This window comes from Pongo abelii, chromosome 15, assembly GCF_028885655.2.
Source record: "Pongo abelii isolate AG06213 chromosome 15, NHGRI_mPonAbe1-v2.0_pri, whole genome shotgun sequence".
Lineage (NCBI taxonomy): Eukaryota > Metazoa > Chordata > Mammalia > Primates > Hominidae > Pongo > Pongo abelii.
Genome location: NC_072000.2, coordinates 96,796,064 through 96,815,635, shown reverse-complemented (window position 1 = coordinate 96,815,635; position 19,572 = coordinate 96,796,064). Strand labels below are relative to the sequence as shown.

General features: G+C 47.5%; 1 protein-coding gene across 1 annotated transcript in view; it reads right to left on the bottom strand.

The window, feature by feature from the left end:
* The window catches only part of SLC24A4 (solute carrier family 24 member 4), a 175,615-nt gene that overhangs the window by 56,784 nt on the left and 99,259 nt on the right, over positions 1-19,572 (bottom strand). The window contains exons 3-4 of the mRNA XM_002825038.6: positions 7,133-7,209; positions 1,842-1,916 (exon numbers count right to left, since the gene is read on the bottom strand). Coding sequence (XP_002825084.5) covers positions 1,842-1,916; positions 7,133-7,209 — 152 coding nt within the window. The remainder of the gene's footprint in view (positions 1-1,841; positions 1,917-7,132; positions 7,210-19,572) is intronic.

Genomic DNA, 19,572 nt, shown 5'->3' with positions numbered 1-19,572 from the left:
AAACCAATCTGGAGGCGCCCACTCTGTGGTTCTCAGAAGGCCCCTCAGGACAGGGCTCACCTCCACCAGCCCCAACTCCCAAAGTATCTCTGAGCAGCCCTGGGTTCTGGGGCCACCAAGGAACCCACTGGTCAGTTAGCCTTAGAGGGGTCCTCAGAAGGGTTAGAGCTCTGGGCTTGACGGAGTCTGGGGTGGGGGCACAGCACTGATCTCCAGGGCAGAAGCTGGCCACCTTAACCCTGCCAAAAAGCAGGGTTCCACAGAAGAGGCTCTGCCCCCAAAGGACCTCCAAAACTCTCAGCAGAACCCAAACCATGCTGCCGCCTGTCCTCCCTCCTCCCTGCCTTTGCCTGGGCCACTCCTTCCGCCTGGAATGCCCTTCCCTTCCCTTCCCTCTCTGCTTGCTAAACTCCTTCCCACTTCTGAAACCTGGACCCAATGCCACCTCCTCCGTGAAGCCTTCCCAGATTTCTCCCCCGAGAAAGACGCTTCCCCTCTCCCTTTGGCTCCTCTGTTCTTTAATGTCTCTCACTGAGCCCTTGATATTGGTCTTACCTACAGGGCTAAGACCACCACCCTTGCTCACCTCTATCCTTAGGGATACAGGTAACCCTAGGGGGTGCATGCACCTCCACTGTATGTGGCCCTACACTGTAGTCACCCACCTTTCACCTTCCATAGGCTTCCATCAACCCCATTGCTATGGCCTCCCCAAGCTCTCAGCCTAGTGGGTGGGTCCTAGGTGTGTATTCAGTAAGGATCAGCTGACTGTATCCTTCCCAAGGGCCCCCTCTGGAAGGCAGAAGCAACAACACTTTTCATAACCGCCATCACTGCAGCGCACACTCCACAGGGGCCCTGGGTGGACCCTCCCGCACGATCATCCCAGTGGGCATTTCCGGACTCTGTTCCTCGCCCTCCTCCCCTGACTCCATTCCCTCACTGACAAGTGTCTGGATGGAGGCGAGCACATGGCTCCATCTGAGGGGATGTGGGGTAAGGCGAGGCCTTTGCACACGTTTGCCAGGTCACTGCTTGGGGGGCCCAGGTCCAAAGCAGCCAGTCCCAATTCTGCAAGGACACTGAGCTCCCCAAGCTGGGCCCAGCAGGGGGAAAGTCACGGGGAAGCACCTGCCCTGAACAACCCACCCTCCCAGCTGCAAATATCACCATGAAGACATGGCCTCAAACACGCGGGAGATTTCACAGGGATGAAGGGTGGCAAAGCCCTGGGCACTCCACATGCAGGAGGTGCTGCAAACGGAAGTCAATTTCCTTCCTTGACTAGAAGCCAAGAATAAGGTGGAGCAATGAGATACACTGGGATCTTGTGTATGAGGAGAAATAAGGAAAGAAAGTCAAAAACTAACAAAATAATTGTGGGGAGAAAACACCAGCCTGCAAAGGTCAGGATAGAGGGGAATTCCCTGCCACTGCAGCTTGGCGTCCCCCTGGAGGGGTGAGGGTGGGCCCACCTATCACCTGCCACTTGCAGCTGGTGACAGGCAATGCTCCACTGCAGCTGGCAGGCCTGCCCGGGCTTTCTACTTAGCCAGGTTGGACACACATGCCAACAGCCTGCTGTGGACCCAGTGGTTCTGGGTAGTGATCTCACACCGGGAGCGTTTTCTTCTGCCAAGTTCTGGGAGAGGCTGCCATCCACCAAGACCAATTTGAGGGTTTCCGGCGAGGCTTCACCATGGGGCAGACACTAAGTGCTTGGTGTGACAGCCGTTACCACCAGCATGTTCCCCACGCCAGCCCTGGCCTTCTTGGCCTGGCATTTATGTCCCACATGTCTTCAAGGCTTCACCAAGGTGTCCCAAGTCCCTTCCACGTACCTCACAGATCTTCTCCAGAGATGGAACAAAGAAGTCATCGCACACTATGGCCAAGGCATAGAACATATACAGAGCCTGCAAAGGAGAGAGGAGACAGGCAGGGTTGGTGAGGGTCCCTGCTGCAGCTGCGAAGGGCCCACCGCACCCCAAACCAGGCTGTCAGGGCAGAGGCCAGGCAGACAGAGCGGGGCACACAGGAAAACTCCAGCACCATAGATTTCGTTCCCTCAATCCCCTTACTGGCAAATGGGGAAACTGAGGCCCAGAGAGGCAATAACATGCTGAACAGTAGAGGGGACGAAAACTCAGGGCACTGGGGCTCATGCCTCTTGTGATCTAATAAGAAACATATATTTGGTCTCTGCCCTTGGTTTCTGGCACACAATTCCCGAAACCCCTGGAACCTCGGGCATAATAGGAATGTCTTCTGCAGGTTAGTGAGGTGACTGGTGGCTGGGGGCACCTAGGTAGCTTCAGGATGGGGGCAGGTCACCAGAAAGACCAAGGCAGGATGAGCGGGTTGAGACTTTAAGCCCCAGCCCCCAACCTCCAGGTAGGAGAGAGGGGCTGGAGGTTGAATTGATCACCAGTGGCCAATGATGTAATCAGTCACGTCTATGTAATGAAGCCTCCATAGAAACCCTAAAGGATAGGGCTTAAGGAGTTTCCCTGATAGCTGAACACACGGAGGCTCCTGGAGGGTCGTATGCTTAGGGAAGGCGTGGAAGCGCTGCACCTCTTCCCCCGATACCTTGCCCTACGCATCCCTTCATCTGTATCCTTTTTTGTTTGAGACGGGGTCTCACTCTGCCACCCAGGCTGGAGTGCAGTGGTGCCATCTTGGCTCACTGCGGCCTCTACCTCATGGGTTCATCATCCTCCCACCTGAGCCTCCCAAGTAGCTGGGACTACAGGTGCACACCACCACACCCAGCTAATTCTGTTTATTATTATTATTATTTTTTTTTTGTAGAGATGGGGGTCTCACTATGTTTTCCAGGCTGGTTTTGAACTCCTGGACTCAAGTACTCCTCTGACCTCAGCCTCCCAAAGTGCTGGGATTACAGGAGTGAGCCAAAGCATCTGGCCCTGTATCCTTGGTAATATCCTTTATAATAAATTGGTAAATGGAAGTCAAAGTGTTTCCCTGAATTCTCTGAGCCGCTCTAGCAAATTAATTGAGCGCAAAGAGGGGGTCATGGGAACCCTGATTTATAGCAGGTTGTTCAGAAGCACAGGTAAAACAACTTGAGGTTTGCAACTGCCGTCTAAAGAAGCAGCAGTCTTGTGTGACTGAGCCCTTGGCGGGTGGGAGCTGCCGCTGTCTCTAGGTACGGTGTCAGAACCGAATTGAGTTAGAGGACACCCAGCTGGTGTCTGCTGAATTCTTGGCATGTGGGGAAAAAACCCACACGCATTTTGTTGTGTGTTTGTTGAAGCAGAATGTGGTGAGCAAATTTGAGAGCAGGAAAAACACTTTTTTTCTACTCTCTCAAGCATCTCTTCTTAAAGCAGCAGCTCTCTGTCCTAGCACCAGAGTCTGCCCTCAACAGGCAAGATCTAACCCTAACAGCCAAGAAGGAAAGCACTCAGAACTACCATTTTAAGAATTTAGAATAATAATAACAATTCCGATTTGCTCCCTTTATTTTTAGGGAAGGCACTAAAGTGACGAACTGCTCATCCACTGCCAAAACAAACGGCAACTTGAGATCCAGCATTTCCTGGGATAGTACTTAATAATGTTGGCACCATTAAAACGCACAGGCCATTGACATTCGGAGGTTCATGGAGTAAAGAACCCAGATTCTAAGGCTGGTTCTGGAACTGACTTGCCATGTGACTTTGGATAAGAAACTCTTCTAGGTTTTGGTTTCAGCATCTGTCTCATGATGAAGTAAGAACAGATCAGCAGTTTTAAAATGGTTTTATATCTGGAGCCTCTCTCTGGCCCATCCCTCTGTCAGCAGCCAGCACGGCTTCACTGAGCTCATCCTATGTGCCAGGAACTACCGAGGGGATCAGACATACAGCGGTGAGGAAGCCAGGAAAACCTCTCCTATAACTTACCTTAGTGGGGAACAAAGAAGCAAATTGGCCAGTAAAATATCTACCAGGAAACAGCAGTGCAAAGGCCCTGAGGTAGGAGTGTGTTCGATGCATTTGAGGAACAACAGGTAGAATAGAGAGAGTGGAAAACAGAATGTGAGGTTGGAAGGAGAGGCAAGGACCAGGACCCACGGAAAAAGAGATGGGTTTTGCTCTAAGCACTGGGGGAAGCCATTTCTTTCTTCAAAGAAAAAGTGCTATGGATATCCTGTTCGCAAAAGAGAAAGTCTGGGCTACTTCAGCTAAAACAGTGATACTCATCAATTTCCCCATTCATTCATTGGGATTAATAAAGTAGAAGATATATTAGCTGCATCTAGGACATCTGAGGCAGGTATCTACTGGATTTGACTCATTGTCAACATTTGGGGAAGAGGAATAAAAAGAAACAAATAGCAGGGGTGTGGGTAAAGGGGAGAAGGCAGGTGGGGGAGACCCTGATACAAAGCTTAGGATTCTGACTTGAATTCACACTCACAGCAATACCCACCAACATCACCTCCCGAGAGGCCAAAAGGCCTCTCTCTCTTCTGAGCCCTGAGAAACAATGAGGAGAGAAGATGAGCCAAGATGGCACCCCGATTTCCATCTCTTGGGTCACAGAGCACTGCAGGCAAAACTGGCCCCTTACTAAGCTAGGTTCTTTTTGTGCTCTAAAGAGGTCAGCATTCATCTACCCATTCAAATCAAAAAAAGAAAAAACGAGAGGTCAGCAAATTTTTTCTGTAAAGGGTCAGATAGTAATATTTTAGGCTTTGCTGGCCAAATAGTCACTTGCACAACTACTCTGCTGTTCTGAAACAAAAATGGGTGTGGCAGTGTTCCAATAAAACTTTATTTATAAAAACGATTGGTGGTATAGGGGTGATTTTCCTATGCTGTTCTCGTGATAGTGAGTGAATTCGCACGAGATCTGATGGTTTTAGAAGGCAGTTTTCCCTGCTCTTGCATGATCTCTCTTCCCTGCCACCGTGTGAAATGTGCCTCCTCCCCTTCCACCATAATTGTAAGTTTCCTGAGGCCTCCCCATCTCCATCCGTGCGGAACTGTGAGTCAGTTAAACCTCTTTTCTTTATTTAAAAAAACAAACAAACAGTTGGTGAGCTGGATTTGGCTCTCCAGCCACAGCTTGGTAACCCCTCCTCTAAAGGGTTCCTGTGAAATTCCCATGGTGCACTCAGGTTCAGCAGAAACCTGAGGTTTTATTTCAGCTATGCCAAGACTTTCACGAGGCAGGACCACAGAACTATGGGACCAATTAGCCACATCCACAGTCCCTTAGTGAAAGGGGAGGGAGCGTAAAGCCAGAGAAACTAGAAAGATAATAACTATTATAGAAATAATAAACAGGTCTGTCATTCAAAATGTGCCAACAACCCTCATTCTAGTCTTCATTTTCATTAATGGCTTACCCTGTTAATTAAAACTTCACCCATTCTTTGTTTTCTGGTTGTTACTACCTATGTGGGAATTCCAGGTTTCACTTTCTTAATGATCTCTTGCAAAGAGTAATACTGGGTTGGGTTTAAATATACAAGCAGATGGTGCTGGATGGTCAGGGAAGCTGATCAGGAGGAAAATTTGCTGTGGTTGATCCAAAGCAGAGAAGCAAACCTTGACCAGCTACGTTTCTCCACACCACACAATAGAGTCAGCAAACCTTTTCTGTAAAGGGGCAGATAATAAATATGTTTGGCTTTGTGGGCCAGGCAGTCTCTGATGCATGGACTCAGCTCTGCCTCTGAAGTGCAAAAATAGCCACAGATATTATAGAAATGAATAGGAGTGTCTGTGTTCCAATAAAACTTTATTTACAAAAATAGGCATTGAGCCAGACTTGGCTAGGGTTGTAGTTTGCCTATTCCAGCACAGAGAGTGACTTGTAACTTAGGTTTGAACCCCTATTTCTTTTCGAACTACTACTTGACCCCCCTTCCACCATTTGTCATCAAGGTCCATCTGAATAGGGAGGGAAGTTTAAGAAGTACAACAAAGTTTTAAACTACAGATGCTCCTAGACTTACAATGAGGTTATAGCTTGTTAAGCCCATTTTAAGTTTAAAATACTTTAAGTGGGCCGGGGGCGGTGGCTCACACCTGTAGTCCCAGCACTTTGGGAGGCTGAGGCAGGTGGATCACCTGAGGTCAGGAGTTCGAGACCAGCCTGGCCAACATGGTTAAACCCCGTCTCTACTAAAAATACAAAAATTAACCGGGTGTGGCAGCACATGCTTGTAATACCAGCTACTTGGGAGGCTGAGGCAGGAGAATCGTTTGAACCCAGGAGGCAGAGGTTGCAGTGAGCCAAGATTGCGCCACTGTACTCCAGCCTGGGCGACAAAGCGAGACTCCATCTCAAAAATAAATAAATAAATAAATAAATAAATAAATAAATAAAATACTTTAAGTGGAAAATGCATTTAACCCAGTTAACCTACTGAACATCATCGCTTAGCCTGGCCTACCTTAAACGTGCTTCAGAATACTTAATTAGCCTACAGCTAGGCAAATTCGTCTGGCGACACAGTACCCTGTAAAGTACTGGTTGTTTTGTTTATGCTCATGCCCACGTGACTGACTGGGAGCTGCAATTGGTGCTACTGCCCAGCATGAGGAGACAGTATCACAGGCCCAGAAAAAGATAAAACTTCAAAATTCACAGTATAGTTTCTTTATACTTTCAGAACAGTGATACTGAATATGTCTCACTTTTGTAACATCATAACACTGAAAAATAGTAAGTGGAACCATCCTAACTCGGGGACCATCTATGTAGTGATGTAAAGGTATTAAAATTTAGGGGTAGTCATGGGAATCAGGACAGCAAGCATTTGTAGGAGTTATCATGTGCCACGCAACACTGATGCCCTTGACCCATATTCACTCATATTCACACTCTGTAATAGGTACCATCATCCCTGTTTTACAAAAGCAGAAAATGGGGTACAGGAAAAACTTGCATTCCTGTGTTGGTCCTGGGGCCACTAGCTGTGTGACACCAGGTAAGTCACCTAACACGTTTGAGACACCATTTCTTTGTGCGTAAAACATGCCCAGTTTCCGCTTTCCTCACTGGGCTGTTACAAGAATAAAAGATCTCAGACACGCCACAGCTCTGCCCCGCTGTGCAGAGAGGCTTCACATGCCAGAAGTTTTGTGACCACTCTGGGAAGACGACTTACACCAAGGATGTGCAGCAGGACGGCTCCGTGCTGTCGCTCCTTATTGGAGAACAGGTCTGTGGGGAACTCGTGAATCGCTGGAAGACAGGAAGAGATGGCAGAGTGTTAGTTATCTTTGGGCCTTCCAACAAACCTCACTTGACATCTGAGAGTTCACTAAGGAACTGCAGAGCCCACCTGGCTTTGGACTGATCAGAGAGAAGGCCAGCCATTTCTCAGTCCAGGGGCAGACCAGTGCTCTCAGGAAATAGTTGCTGGATACTGGATTATGCAAAGATACTCCAGCCCCTTAGAGTGATCATGTTTTAGATATGTCTTGCATTTTAAAAAACAGTATGAAACACTTCACACATAATAGGATGGCTAGAACCCAGAACAGACAGTAGTAAGTGTTGGCAAGGATATGGAGGTACTGGAATCTCAAACACTGCTGGTGGAAATGGAAAATGGTACAGCCCTGGGAGGCAGTCTGGCAGTTCCTCAAAAGATTAAGCATAGACCATATGACCCAGCAATTCCACTCACAAGTATAGACCCAAGAGAAATGCAAGCTTATGTCCACACTAAAACTTACACATCAATGTTCATAGCCATATTGCTCATAACAGCCAAGATGTGGAAACAATCTAAATCAAATGCTTGGGGTTTGAGTATCATTCCTGCATGCCCAGGCAGCTCTGAGCAACTCATCTGCTCAGTAATAGAGGAATAATCCCTTCTCACCTGCCACTGCCACATTCAAAATCATCAGTGGATAAGCACGCTCATGAACGGAGGTATACACAAATGAATTCCATTGTCACAGATCCCGTTTAGGGCACTCTCAGATCTCTACCCACCCTCACCACACCAGTTAAACTGGAATATTCTGGAAGGCAAGTATCCACACTTCCCAGGTCACCATTGAACCCTCAGTACCTACGCCAGGCCTGGTACACAGTAGGTTCTCAATCAACCTTAGCAATCGACTGAATAAACAAAGGTTAAAATATTAACAAAAATAACAAAATGTATCATCTCATCTTTTTAGAATACTTTTATTACCCTTGTAAACCCCTTAAACACGTGGAATGACACCTAGTTCATTGTGGGTGCTTGATAAATGCTTGTTAAATAAACTTCCAGGACAGAAATCCCTTCTCTGCAAATATAATTTGGCCCTAAGCTCTGAAAATGATGCTTTCTCCCTTATATGGAAATTTTTCTGATTTTTCAGATCTGATTCTCTCGGCAAGCCACAGAAAACATCAGCTCCCCAGACACCCAGAAAATGTTCCCACTTTGAAACAAGCAGCATTTAACGAAAAATAGATTCTTTCGCTTCCCTCACATCTCTCTCTTTTCTTGTAATCAAACTTCTTTAATAGAGTTGCTGCTGTCAGTTCAAGGGCATGGATTGGCTTCAAGGTTTGTCAGCTCAGAGATGGAGAATTACATAGGGAGAGACTCGGCATTGTTGAGGCCAAGATCTTACTTCCAGGAGAAATGCAGCTGCTGGGATATTTCGGTGTAGATCAATAGACATTTCTGCCATGAAAATTCGAGACATTTCTTGATTCTCCAAACCAGGGTTTTGAGAGCTGATTGATTTACCCAATCCTGGGAATTATAATAACATCTTTAAAAATTTTTGAAAAATGGGAAGTTTTGAAAATTAGAATAATGTCATGTCAACTTTCTGCTGCTGGGGACATATCACCTGACCTCCAGCAGGGAGGGTGCGTTGGTTCTAAATGGCTTTGCCCTTGGTAGGAACAGACTCCTACTCAGCCACACACCTTGCTCTGTACACCCATGTATATCCTGGAGGGCTGTGGAGGAGAATGAATGGCATCTATGGCCTTAATTTTGCTAGCAAAGACAGTGGTCACTGGCAGAGTTCCCGGCTGCCTGTGACCCACCATCCTCTGTACCCATCCACATCTTCCTGGCACATCTTGAACCCACAAGGCAGGCACTAGAGCCATCAACGTTCCTGTTTTCAGATGAGGCTCAGAGAGGGAAGTAAGCAGCTCAGAGCACCCAGGCATCTACGCCAGCACTCACAGTGGGACCTGATGTTCCTCGTCCAAGGTTAAGCCGCACCTCTAACACTGAGACGGTCTGACCAAGTGGAAATCATGCCACACTGTCGACTGGAGTCCTAGCTCGACTACGCATAAGCTTGTGTGACCCTGGTCACATCATGAAACCTCTCTGACCCTCTGTCTCTTCAGTGGCAATTTGCTGCTACTTCTACTTGTTCAGCCTCAAGCCTTGCTTTGCACCCCTGTGTGCATGCTGGGGGGCTATGGAGGAGAACGAATGGCTTCTATGGTGACGAATCAGTCATCCTTATTATGTGCGGTATGCCCTGGCATGGACATTAAAGGCTGCGAGCAGGCAGATATCCACCCCACCCTCCCCAGTTGGCTGCTGATAGCTGGGATCAGTCTGCTGCACAGTTCAGGATTAAAATCCTCCAGACACTGGCATGGTGAAGGGGGTGGGTATAGACCAGGACTCTGTGGCCTCCCACCTTTGTCACTGACAGCAACGACTTGGAACTGCAGATGTCCCACACAGCTGTTTCGTGCACTGTCTCTAGCAGCCGATGGACTTAGATTTCAGGAAGTACCTCTGCTCCTAATGACCTGTGGGACCTGGGCAAGCTGCCTAACACCTCGGGGGCTGTTCCCTCACCTACGAATGGAGATCACAGCAGAACCTGGGCCGTAAGAAGTGATACTACTGAGCTCAGCCAGGCTGCCAGTCACTCAGCATCAACTTACAGACTCATTCCTTGACATCTATTGTGTCCCCACGGCTCCACAGAACACACAGCCTTGGTGTATGAAAGCTAAAGAGAAGACAAAGGCTTCTTGGAGAAAGAGAGAAAGAGCAAGAAACAAGAAAGTAAGAGATGATTTGGGCTACATGAGAATCTGAAGCCTGGAGCAGTGTAATCCCAGGTTCCTGAGAAAGCCTTCCTTCTCCCATGGGCTTCCTGGGATCAGGAGCCACTGGACCACGTTCAAGGGCGGGATGCTTGTGTGTCTGAGGGGGGCTGAGCCTGCTCTGTCTGCTCAAATCCCCACCAGGGAGGAGGGAGGGATCAGCAGGGAACATACACATGGCTTTTGAGGTCATGCTTAAGCCTTTAAGCTGCAGAAATCTGAAGGTGGAGGGAGGAGGGAAGGGAGAAATGTATCTGCAGGTGGAGCTGGGCTCAAGGAACCAGGGATGATCCCAGCACTCCCCTGCCCTGGGGACATGGGGTGAAGGGAAAGGAGGGACAGGAGGGAAGGCAGCTGCTCCCCACTCCCCTTTGGACCTCGGTGCCCAGAAGTGGCTTCCATCACTCTTGGTCCTGGACACACCCAGGTGTCCTCACACCCCAGGCATCTGCCTCCCTCCCGTGCACCCATCCTCGACTGTGAGCAGGGCCCAGGGAAGCTGGAGGAGGTCCTTCCTGCCAGTTGCCTTCCCGAACACTGGATGGGAAACTCCAAAATCCTTGGAGACAGAAGCACCTCCAGTGCCCTCAGCACCCTACAATCCGCCATTCGGAGGCCTCCAGGCACACCTGAGCTGTTTTCTTTACACACAAAAAGCTCCACGGGTGACACTCTGAATTAGTGCTGCCTGTTCAGGGACCCAAACTTTCACCAACATTGCTCCTGCTTCTCAAAATGGATGGATTTATTCGACAGCATGTACAGAGCACCCGCTTGGTAGCCACTAGACTGTCTAGGAATGGCTGGATGAGACCTTGACGGACCCTGAGCACCCTCAGACATGGCAGCTCTTCCTCTCGGAGGATGGCTTGACTTTCCGGGAAAGCAAAGTTACTCAGAAGGTGGAAGGTTATTGAGGTGGGAAATCCCCTGATCCAGAAAGAATGTGAATCGATGCATATTTCTTGAGCGTTTACTATGTGCCAGGCACTGGATTAGGCACAGAGCGTCATGGACGTGCCTGGTCTGTAGGACAAGTAAACAAAAGACCAAGAGACAGTTAGAAGCTTACTGCAGTGGTGCAGAGTAGAATAAGTTAGGGGTCACTGACCTGGGAGAGTTGTTGGGGAACGTGCAGCCAGCCCCAGGAGAGGGTGATGCCCACATCAAGCCTTGAAGCCTGTTTCCAGTCAATTCTGAGAAACTCATTATTCTCATTTTATTGAGAGGAAGTGGAGGCTCTGACAGACTAAAGTCACCTACAGTCACACCAACACAGTCTGGCACAGATAAGGGGAGAACCCAGCTTGGGAGCCCAACTAATACCAGGCTCTCTTTATTGGAGCATGTTACCCCCAGCAGATGCACATCTCAGGACTAAGGTCTCCTCCATCCCAGGAGCAGGCCCTCTGTTCTTGTAAGCTCTAAGGGCCATGCCAAGAGGCCATGCTCTGAAACGTACATTGGATTTTGTAGGTCAATTCTGCCTGCAGCCCAGAATTCACCCATACAGAGGTCTAGGCCATTATTAAATGGATCCAGAGAAAACCTGTCACTTACATTCCTTGATCTTGAAACATTTAATACAAGCGACTGCTTCCTATTTGTATATGAATGAACGTATGTGTATATAAGTGAACAGATCAATCTATTTATCTATCTCACATACACTAAAATTCATTCTTCGTGGTTTGAAGTTCAATGGGTTTTGAGAAACGCCTACAGTGGTGTATCTACCACCATACCTCAGACAGAATAGTTCCATCACCCCTAAAATTCCCTTTTGCTGCCTTTTTGTAATCACCCCTCCCTGCACCCCCACTCCTGGTTGTTTAAGCTGCCCAGTTTACCATATTTTGTTATAGGAGCCTGAATGGACTGAGACACATGGGAAATGGAATAATCAAATCCGATAACATCTTGTGCAGAAATAAGAAAGTGGACACGATTGCCAGGACAGCCTCTCGACACTTAGGTCTCTATAACCTTGACTGCCGGTGGAAACACATCCCTATCTGGTGCACCATACCACTGACGTTTCCTTTCCCTATATTGCCTTTTCCGGAGCACCGTATCAATGGAATCATGTAATATGTAGCCTTCTTAGTCTGGCTTCTTTCACTTAACAAAATGGTTTAAGATTCGTCCATATTGTCGGGTGATCCCACCTTTTGGAAACATTCTTACTTAGCTTCTTTGGCCTCCTCTCTCCTCACTCAACTCAGTCTCCTCTAGAGGGTCCCCTCCCCCCAAGGGACCCTGAACTGAACGCTGGTGGTCTTGGGGCTTCATCCTGGGCCCTCTTCTGCCCATGTGACCATTCCCTGGCTTTGACTTTTTAATCTCCACATCCAGCTCCCAAATTTCAGTCTTTCCTGAGCTCAAGACCTAACATGTCCAGCAGACAACTGAACATCACTCCTTGGCCATCTTATAGGCACCTTCAACTTGCCCTCAGTGCATGGCCTCCCATCCATCCAGGTCTGCATCAAACAAATCCTGACGTTGTCCTTGATACCGCCTCCTTCCTCATATGTTGTGACAGGTAGACAGGCCAATAGGCACTCAGCGTCCTTTTCTATTTCCTTCCATGAACCTTCACTTCAGGGACCCTAGATATGGGTGCGCAGGCTGCGCACGCAGGATCATACAGCCCAGTCCTACTTCCCATTCTGAGGAGCCTGGCTCCCTTGCAGCTAGGGTTCTGCATGTGAAGTAGGTTCTGCCAACCTAGGGGACTCAGAGGGCAGAAAAAAGGCAGTGTGTTCTTCCTGCTGCCATTTCCACTGGCAACCAAGGTTACACAGACCTAAGCGTCAAGAGGCTCTCCTGGCAATCATGTCCCCTTCCTTATTCCTGCACAGGATGTTACTGAACACTTGATCAGTCCGTTTCCCACTTGTCTCAGTTCATTCAGGCTGCTATAACAAAATATCATAAACTGGGGTAGCTTAAAAACAACAGAAATTTATTTCTCACAGTTTTGGAGGCTGGAGGGTCCAAGACGAAGGCACTGGCAGATTCAGTGTCTGGTGAGGGCCAGTGTCCTGGTTCATACATGGCACCTTATCTCTGCATCTTCACACAGTGGAAGGGACCAGGTAGCTCTCTGGGATCTCTTTTATAAGGGCGCTAAGCCCAACCATGAAGACTCCACCCCCATGACCCAGTCACCTCCAAAGGTCCCGCCTCCTAATACATCACCTTGGAAATTAGGTTTCCACGTAATGCTGGGGACATACAAACATGCAGACCGTAGCACTGCTCCTTCAGCCTTCCCTGTAATTTTATAAGCATCTCATTCCCTGAATTAAATTCCTTTCTGTTGAAAATATTAAAGGTGGCCTCTATTTCCTGCAGGGAACACTCACTGATACACCCACCTCCTTTTCGGCCAATCCTGCACAAGCCCTGGCAGTCCTACTCCTGATCTGCTCTCGAGTCCCTCTGCCCCCATCCTCTCTTGCTGGACCACTGCACTGCCCCGTAACTGGTGTCTCCAGGTCCTCTCTCAATCTGCTCCTTCCTGTTTTCCACAGGGCAGCCAGACAAGCTTTTCAACAAGCACTTACGATAGATGCCAAAGACCGCATTTTGGCCTTCAAGGCCCTGCACGGTCTGGCCCTGCCAACCCTTCCAGCCTCACTCATGCCACCTTCCCTGTGGTGCCCACTCTACTCAGGCCACACTGGTCATGCCTGTGCTGCCAGGTCCTGGCACAAAACTGGAATGAAGTAGGTGTTCATGAAATGCCTATGGAGTGAATGTACTTCGGGCGCCTCCCTTCTGACACAAACTCAGGAGCCCCCAGTGTGACCTCTGCCTGGATGCCTCCCCAGGAGACGGTGCACTGGCCCTGCCTCCTCAGCCCTTGTCTTCTCAAACTGCTTCTTGGATGCTGCACGCCAAGTCTTACCAGGCAGAACATTTTTGACAGAGATGTGCTTTCTGTGAGCTGCTCGTTTTTCTTAAACCTTTCAATTAGTCAATTCTCTTTAGGGAATGTAAACTGTGAATTGAATTTTTTTAAAGGAAAAAAAAACTGCCTCAAACATGCCACTCTCTCTTTGCTTTCTACCCTTGTTAAAAATAACCCCACCTTCTAAGCCTTGACGTTTATTCTGAAACGATGAAAACCAGACTGGAAGGCTGGGAAGTAATTTAAATAGCCTCAAATTTTTATTGTTTCAACTTATATAAGGTATATGTTTTAGAAACCATCCCAGTGCCAGAAACCAAAAGAAAAAAATTGTGATTTCCCCCCCAATTGTACAGTTTAAAATAACTTTGCTAAGAATTTTATGCCTTTCATGGGCAACAGTTGGAACATCTAGGATTTTCTACCATCACCCTCGTGTCCCAAACAGGAGTAAAAATAATTAGATTAAGTCACTGACTTAACTAGCATGAGAAGGAGTTTAAAATCCTATCTTTCTTTCAGTACATTCCAAAAGAGATTCAGTGCCATGAAAAAGAATATATGCCTGGAAGACTCGGCAACAGGAATGTTCTTTCCAGGAGCAACCACTATAGAATTTCTACAGCTGGACAAGGGCCCAGGCACTATGTGGTTCAGCTGTTCTCCACCCAGGAAGGGAAGTGGATTTGTTAATGTCACAGGGCAATGTTTCCTCAGGTGGTTTTCAAAAGCGCCTGGTACTTCTCCCCCTTCTCTCTTGCTTCCTCTGTCACCATGTGATCTCCACACACGCTGTCTCCTCTTCACCTTCCACCATGAGTGGAAGCAGCCTGAGGTCTCATTAGATGCAAATATCTACTCCTGAACTTTTCCAGACATCAGAATCATGAGCCATATAAACCTTTATTTATTACCCAGCCTCAGGTATTCCTTTATAGTAACACTAAACGGACTGAGACAAATCCTTGTTGATTTAGGGCCCCACACTTATGACCTCATCCTTGCCAACCCCACCTCTCTCCCTGCCCTGATGCTGAAGATCCTGTCCCACCTCACTGAGAGTCACTTAACCCTCCATTTTTATTGATTGATTGATTGACCGATTGATTGATTGATTGATTGATTGAAACAGGGTCTCGCTCTGTCACCCAGGCTGGAGTGCAGTGGTGCAATCACAGCTCACTGCAGCCTCAACCTCCCAGGCTCGGGTGATCCCCCACATCACATCTTCCCAAGCAGCTGGGACTACAGGTGTGCACTATCATACCCAGCTAATTATTGTATCTTTTTGGTAGAGACTGGGTATCACTATGTTTCCCAAGCTGGTCTTGAACTCCAGGGCTCAAGTGATCTGCCTGCCTCAGCCTCCCAAAGGTGCTGGGATTACAGGTGTGAGCCACAGCATACAGCTGTAACCCCCCCCATTTTAAAGAGGAGAACCCTGAAGTCCAGAGAGGTCAAGTGCTTTGTTCAGCATCACAGCTAGTTAACAACAGAATTGCCAGAGCCTGAATTAATACGAACAGACAATGGCTGGTCGATACAGGACAACAGGACTCTGACCCACAGCTCCAAAGCAACTAGCCTGGGATGTCAGACCACAGCCTCTGCAGCAATTGGCCCAAAATGGTCATGTTTTGCCAATGACAACCACCTTCTCTACTGTTTTCTCCTGCTTCCAACTCAAGACCAACCAGAGAAAAACAAATAGGCTCCCTGTAGTGAGTTGAATAGTGTCCCTCCAATAACTCATGTCCACAGGAATCCTTAGCATTGACCTTATTTGGAAATAAGATGTATTAGTCAGCAGGGGCTGTCATAACAAAATACCATGGCCTAGATGACATCAACAATGGAAATTTACTCTCTCCCAGTTCTGGAGGCTGGAAGATCAAAGTGCCTGCGGGGTTGGTTTCTGGTGAAGATTCTCTTCCTAGCTTGTAGATAGCCACCTTCTCCCTGTGTCCTCACACCGCCTCTTCTCTGCACATACACTGCTGGTGTCTCTTCCTCCTCTTATAAGACATCAATTGCTATAGTTTGATGTTTGTTCCCTCCGAATCTCATGTTGAAATGTGATCCCCAATCTTGGAGGTAGTGCCTAATGGGAGGTGTTTGGGTCATGGGGGCAGGTCCCTCATGAGTAGATTAATGCCCTGGGTGCAAGTGGTGAGTGACTTCTCATTCTATTAGTTCCCGCAAGAGCTGGGTTTTGTTTTTGTTTTTTTTGAGATGGAGTCTCGCTCTGTCGCCCAGGCTGAAGTGCAGTGACATAATCATAGCTCTCTGCAGCCTTGACCTGCTGGGCTCAAACGATCCTCCTGCCTAATCTTCCTGAGTAACTGAAACTATAAGCATGTGCCACCATACCCACATCCAGCTTATATATATTTCTGGTATTTTTTTTTTGGTAGAGATGGGGTCTCGCTATGTTGCCCAGGCTGGTCTCAAACTCCTGGCCTCAAGCAACCCTCCCAACCTTGGCCTTCCAAAGTGCTAGGATTATAAACATCAGCCACTATGCCCGTCCAGAGCTGGTTGTTAAACAGAGCATCTCTCTTCTCCCGCTCTCTTGCTTCCTTTCTCACCATGTAATCTCTGCACAGGTTGGATCCCCTTCACCTTCTGCCATCAGTGAGAACAGCCTGAAGCCCTCACCAGAGGCAGATGCCCGCTCTTGAACTTTCCCAGACATCAGAATCATTAGCTAAAGAAACCTTTTTTCTTCATGCATTATGCAGCCTCAGGTGTTACTTCATAGCAACACTAAAAGGACTAAAGACTCCAATCCTATTTGATTAGGGCCCTACTCTTATGACCTTATTTAACCTTTATTACCTCTCTAAAGGCACTATCTCCAAATACCATCACTTCACACGAACTTAGACACAATTCAGTCTTTAACATAAGGTCTTTGCAGAGGTAGGTAGTTAAGTTGAAATGTGATCACACTGCATTACAGGGGACCCCGAATCCAATGACTGGTGGTCTTAGAAGAAGAGGAGGAGACACACAGAGATACCGAGAACAAGGCATGGGATGACGAAGGCAGAGGTTGGAGTGCTATGTCTACAAGCCAAGGAGTGCTGGCAGCCAGAGGAGAGGCCTGCAACAGATTTTCTCAGAGACTCCAGGAGGAATCAATCCTGCTGATATCTTGATATCAGACTTTTGGCCTCCTGAACTGTAGGAGAATAAATTTCTGTTGTTTTAGGTCACCCAGTGTGTTCTACTTTGTTATGGCAGCCCTGGGAAGGCAAAACCTTCCCTAAACCAATGCACACAATGCCCTGCTTCCAGTTAGCTGCCTCACACCAACAGCTTCTACCCAGGGCACGCCTGAAGCCTGCCCTTTCTTTCCTGCTGTGAAGCCTCCCCGCTCCCTTGCCTTTGAGTCTTTACCAAACGCAAGTGATGACAGCTGACTCCCTTGCTATAGTAAACTCTGAGTAAATATCTTGGGTTGTTTTCATTTGTGTGGTCTTTGTTTATTTCCACAATTAGCAGCAATCTTTAGTTGTGTCTATGCTGTCTTTCTCCTGCACGAGGCTAAGTGTGCTGTGGTGACAATTTGTTTGTTCCTGTATTGTCTTTACCTCTACTAGACAAGGCATATACTTAATACCTAAAGTAAATTAGGCTGGGTGTGGTAGCTCACACCTATAATCCCAGCACTTTAGGAGGCTGCACTTTGAAAGGCCGAGGCAGGCAGATTGCTTGAGTCCAGGGGTTCGAGACCAGCCTGGCCAACATGGCAAAACCCCGTCTCTACTAAAAATACAAAAATTAACCAGGCATGGTCACACATGCCTGTAATCCCAGCTACTCAAGAGACTGAGACAGGAGAATTGCTTGAACCCGGGAGGCAGAGATTGCAGTGAGCCGAGATCGTGCCACTGCACTCCAGCCTGGGCAACAGAGCAAGTGAGACTCTGTCTCAAAAAAAATGAAATGAAATGAAATGAAATAAAGTAAATTAGGGGCTGGGTGCGGCAGCTCACACCTGTAAGCCTAGCACTTTGGGAGGCTGAGGTGGGAGGATTGCTTGAGTCCAAGAGTTCCAGACCGGACTGGACAACATGGCAAAACCCTGTCTCTTAAAAAAATACAAAAATTATCTGGGCATGGTGGTGCATGCCTGTGAGCTAAACTCAGGAGGCTGAGGTGGGAAGATCACTTGAGCCCAGGAAGTCAAGGCTGCAGTGAGCAGTGATGGCACCAATGCACTCCAGCCTGGATGACAGTGAGACCCTGTTCCAATAAATGAATACATAAAATAAAAGTAAATTCAGAACCTAGGTTCCTACGTACTGCACAACCAAACTCTGAGCTAGTGACCAGTCGGCAACACAAGCACCACTGAGTTTATCAAAAGGACAGGCATCATTAAGGGAAACCATTTCTTTTTGGAAAAATAGCTTCAATTTTTTAGCATGATATAATGTTCTACATATGAAACATACATAGCAATACACATACAATGCTTACTACATGTCAAGTACTTTCTACATTTCAAGGTCACAATGAGCCTAGGAAATACTGTCATTAGCCCCATTTCAAACACGGGCAAACTAGGGCACAGAAACGTTAAGTAATTTGCCCAAGGTGCAGCCAGTAAGTGGCAGAGCCAAAACTCAAATCTGGATAATCCAGCTCTCAACAGCACTTGACTGTCTATCAAAAGCCAAAAATATGTTTCTTCCCTTTGACATAACTGTTTCTCATGTGAAATTTCTTCTAAGGGTGACATTCAGAACATCAGGGTGAAAGTCATACGTGTGAAGATGCTTGTTACCTCCACTAGCGAGGCACTGGAAGCCACTGACGGCCCAGGAATAGGATAATGGTTATGGAGTTGGACACTTTACTCTAGTCTTCCCACAAATATTTACTGTTACCCATCAGGTCCCAGCACTGTTCTAGATTCTGGAAATACATTTGTGAATAAGACAGGCAAAAGTGTCTGCCCTCACAGGGCATTTTAGACAGAGTACTACCCAGAAGGATAATTAAAGACACTGGATGTGGAAAAAATGTTTATCATAAATGAAAAAAGCAACACACGAAATCACTCGTGGTTTGTTTGCAGCTATACACAAACCAGCAAATGAAAAGAACTGGATGGAAGTATACCAAAACCATTATAGTGGTTATGGCAGGTGGAGGAATTCTAAACGGCTTCCCTTTCCAGGGCCCCTTTCCAAATGCTTTATCGTAAAAATGTTTTAGTCAATTTGCTATGATTTATTTTTTTAAAAAGAATGAAGTTTAAAAACATGATGAATGGGCCTGGCATGGTGGCTCATGTCTGTAATTCTAGCACTTTGGGAGGCAGAGGCAGGCAGGTCACCTAGGTCAGGAGTTCGAGACCACCCTGGCTAACATGGTGAAACCTCGTCTCTACTAAAAATATAAAAATTAGCTGGGCATGGTGGTGGGTGCCTGCAGTCCTAGCTACTTGGGAGGCTGAAGCATGAGAATCGCTTGAACCTGGGAGGCGGAGGTTTCAGTGAGCCGAGATCGCACCACTGCACTCCAGCCTGGGCAACAGAGTAAAACCGTGTCTCAAAAAAAACAAAAACAAA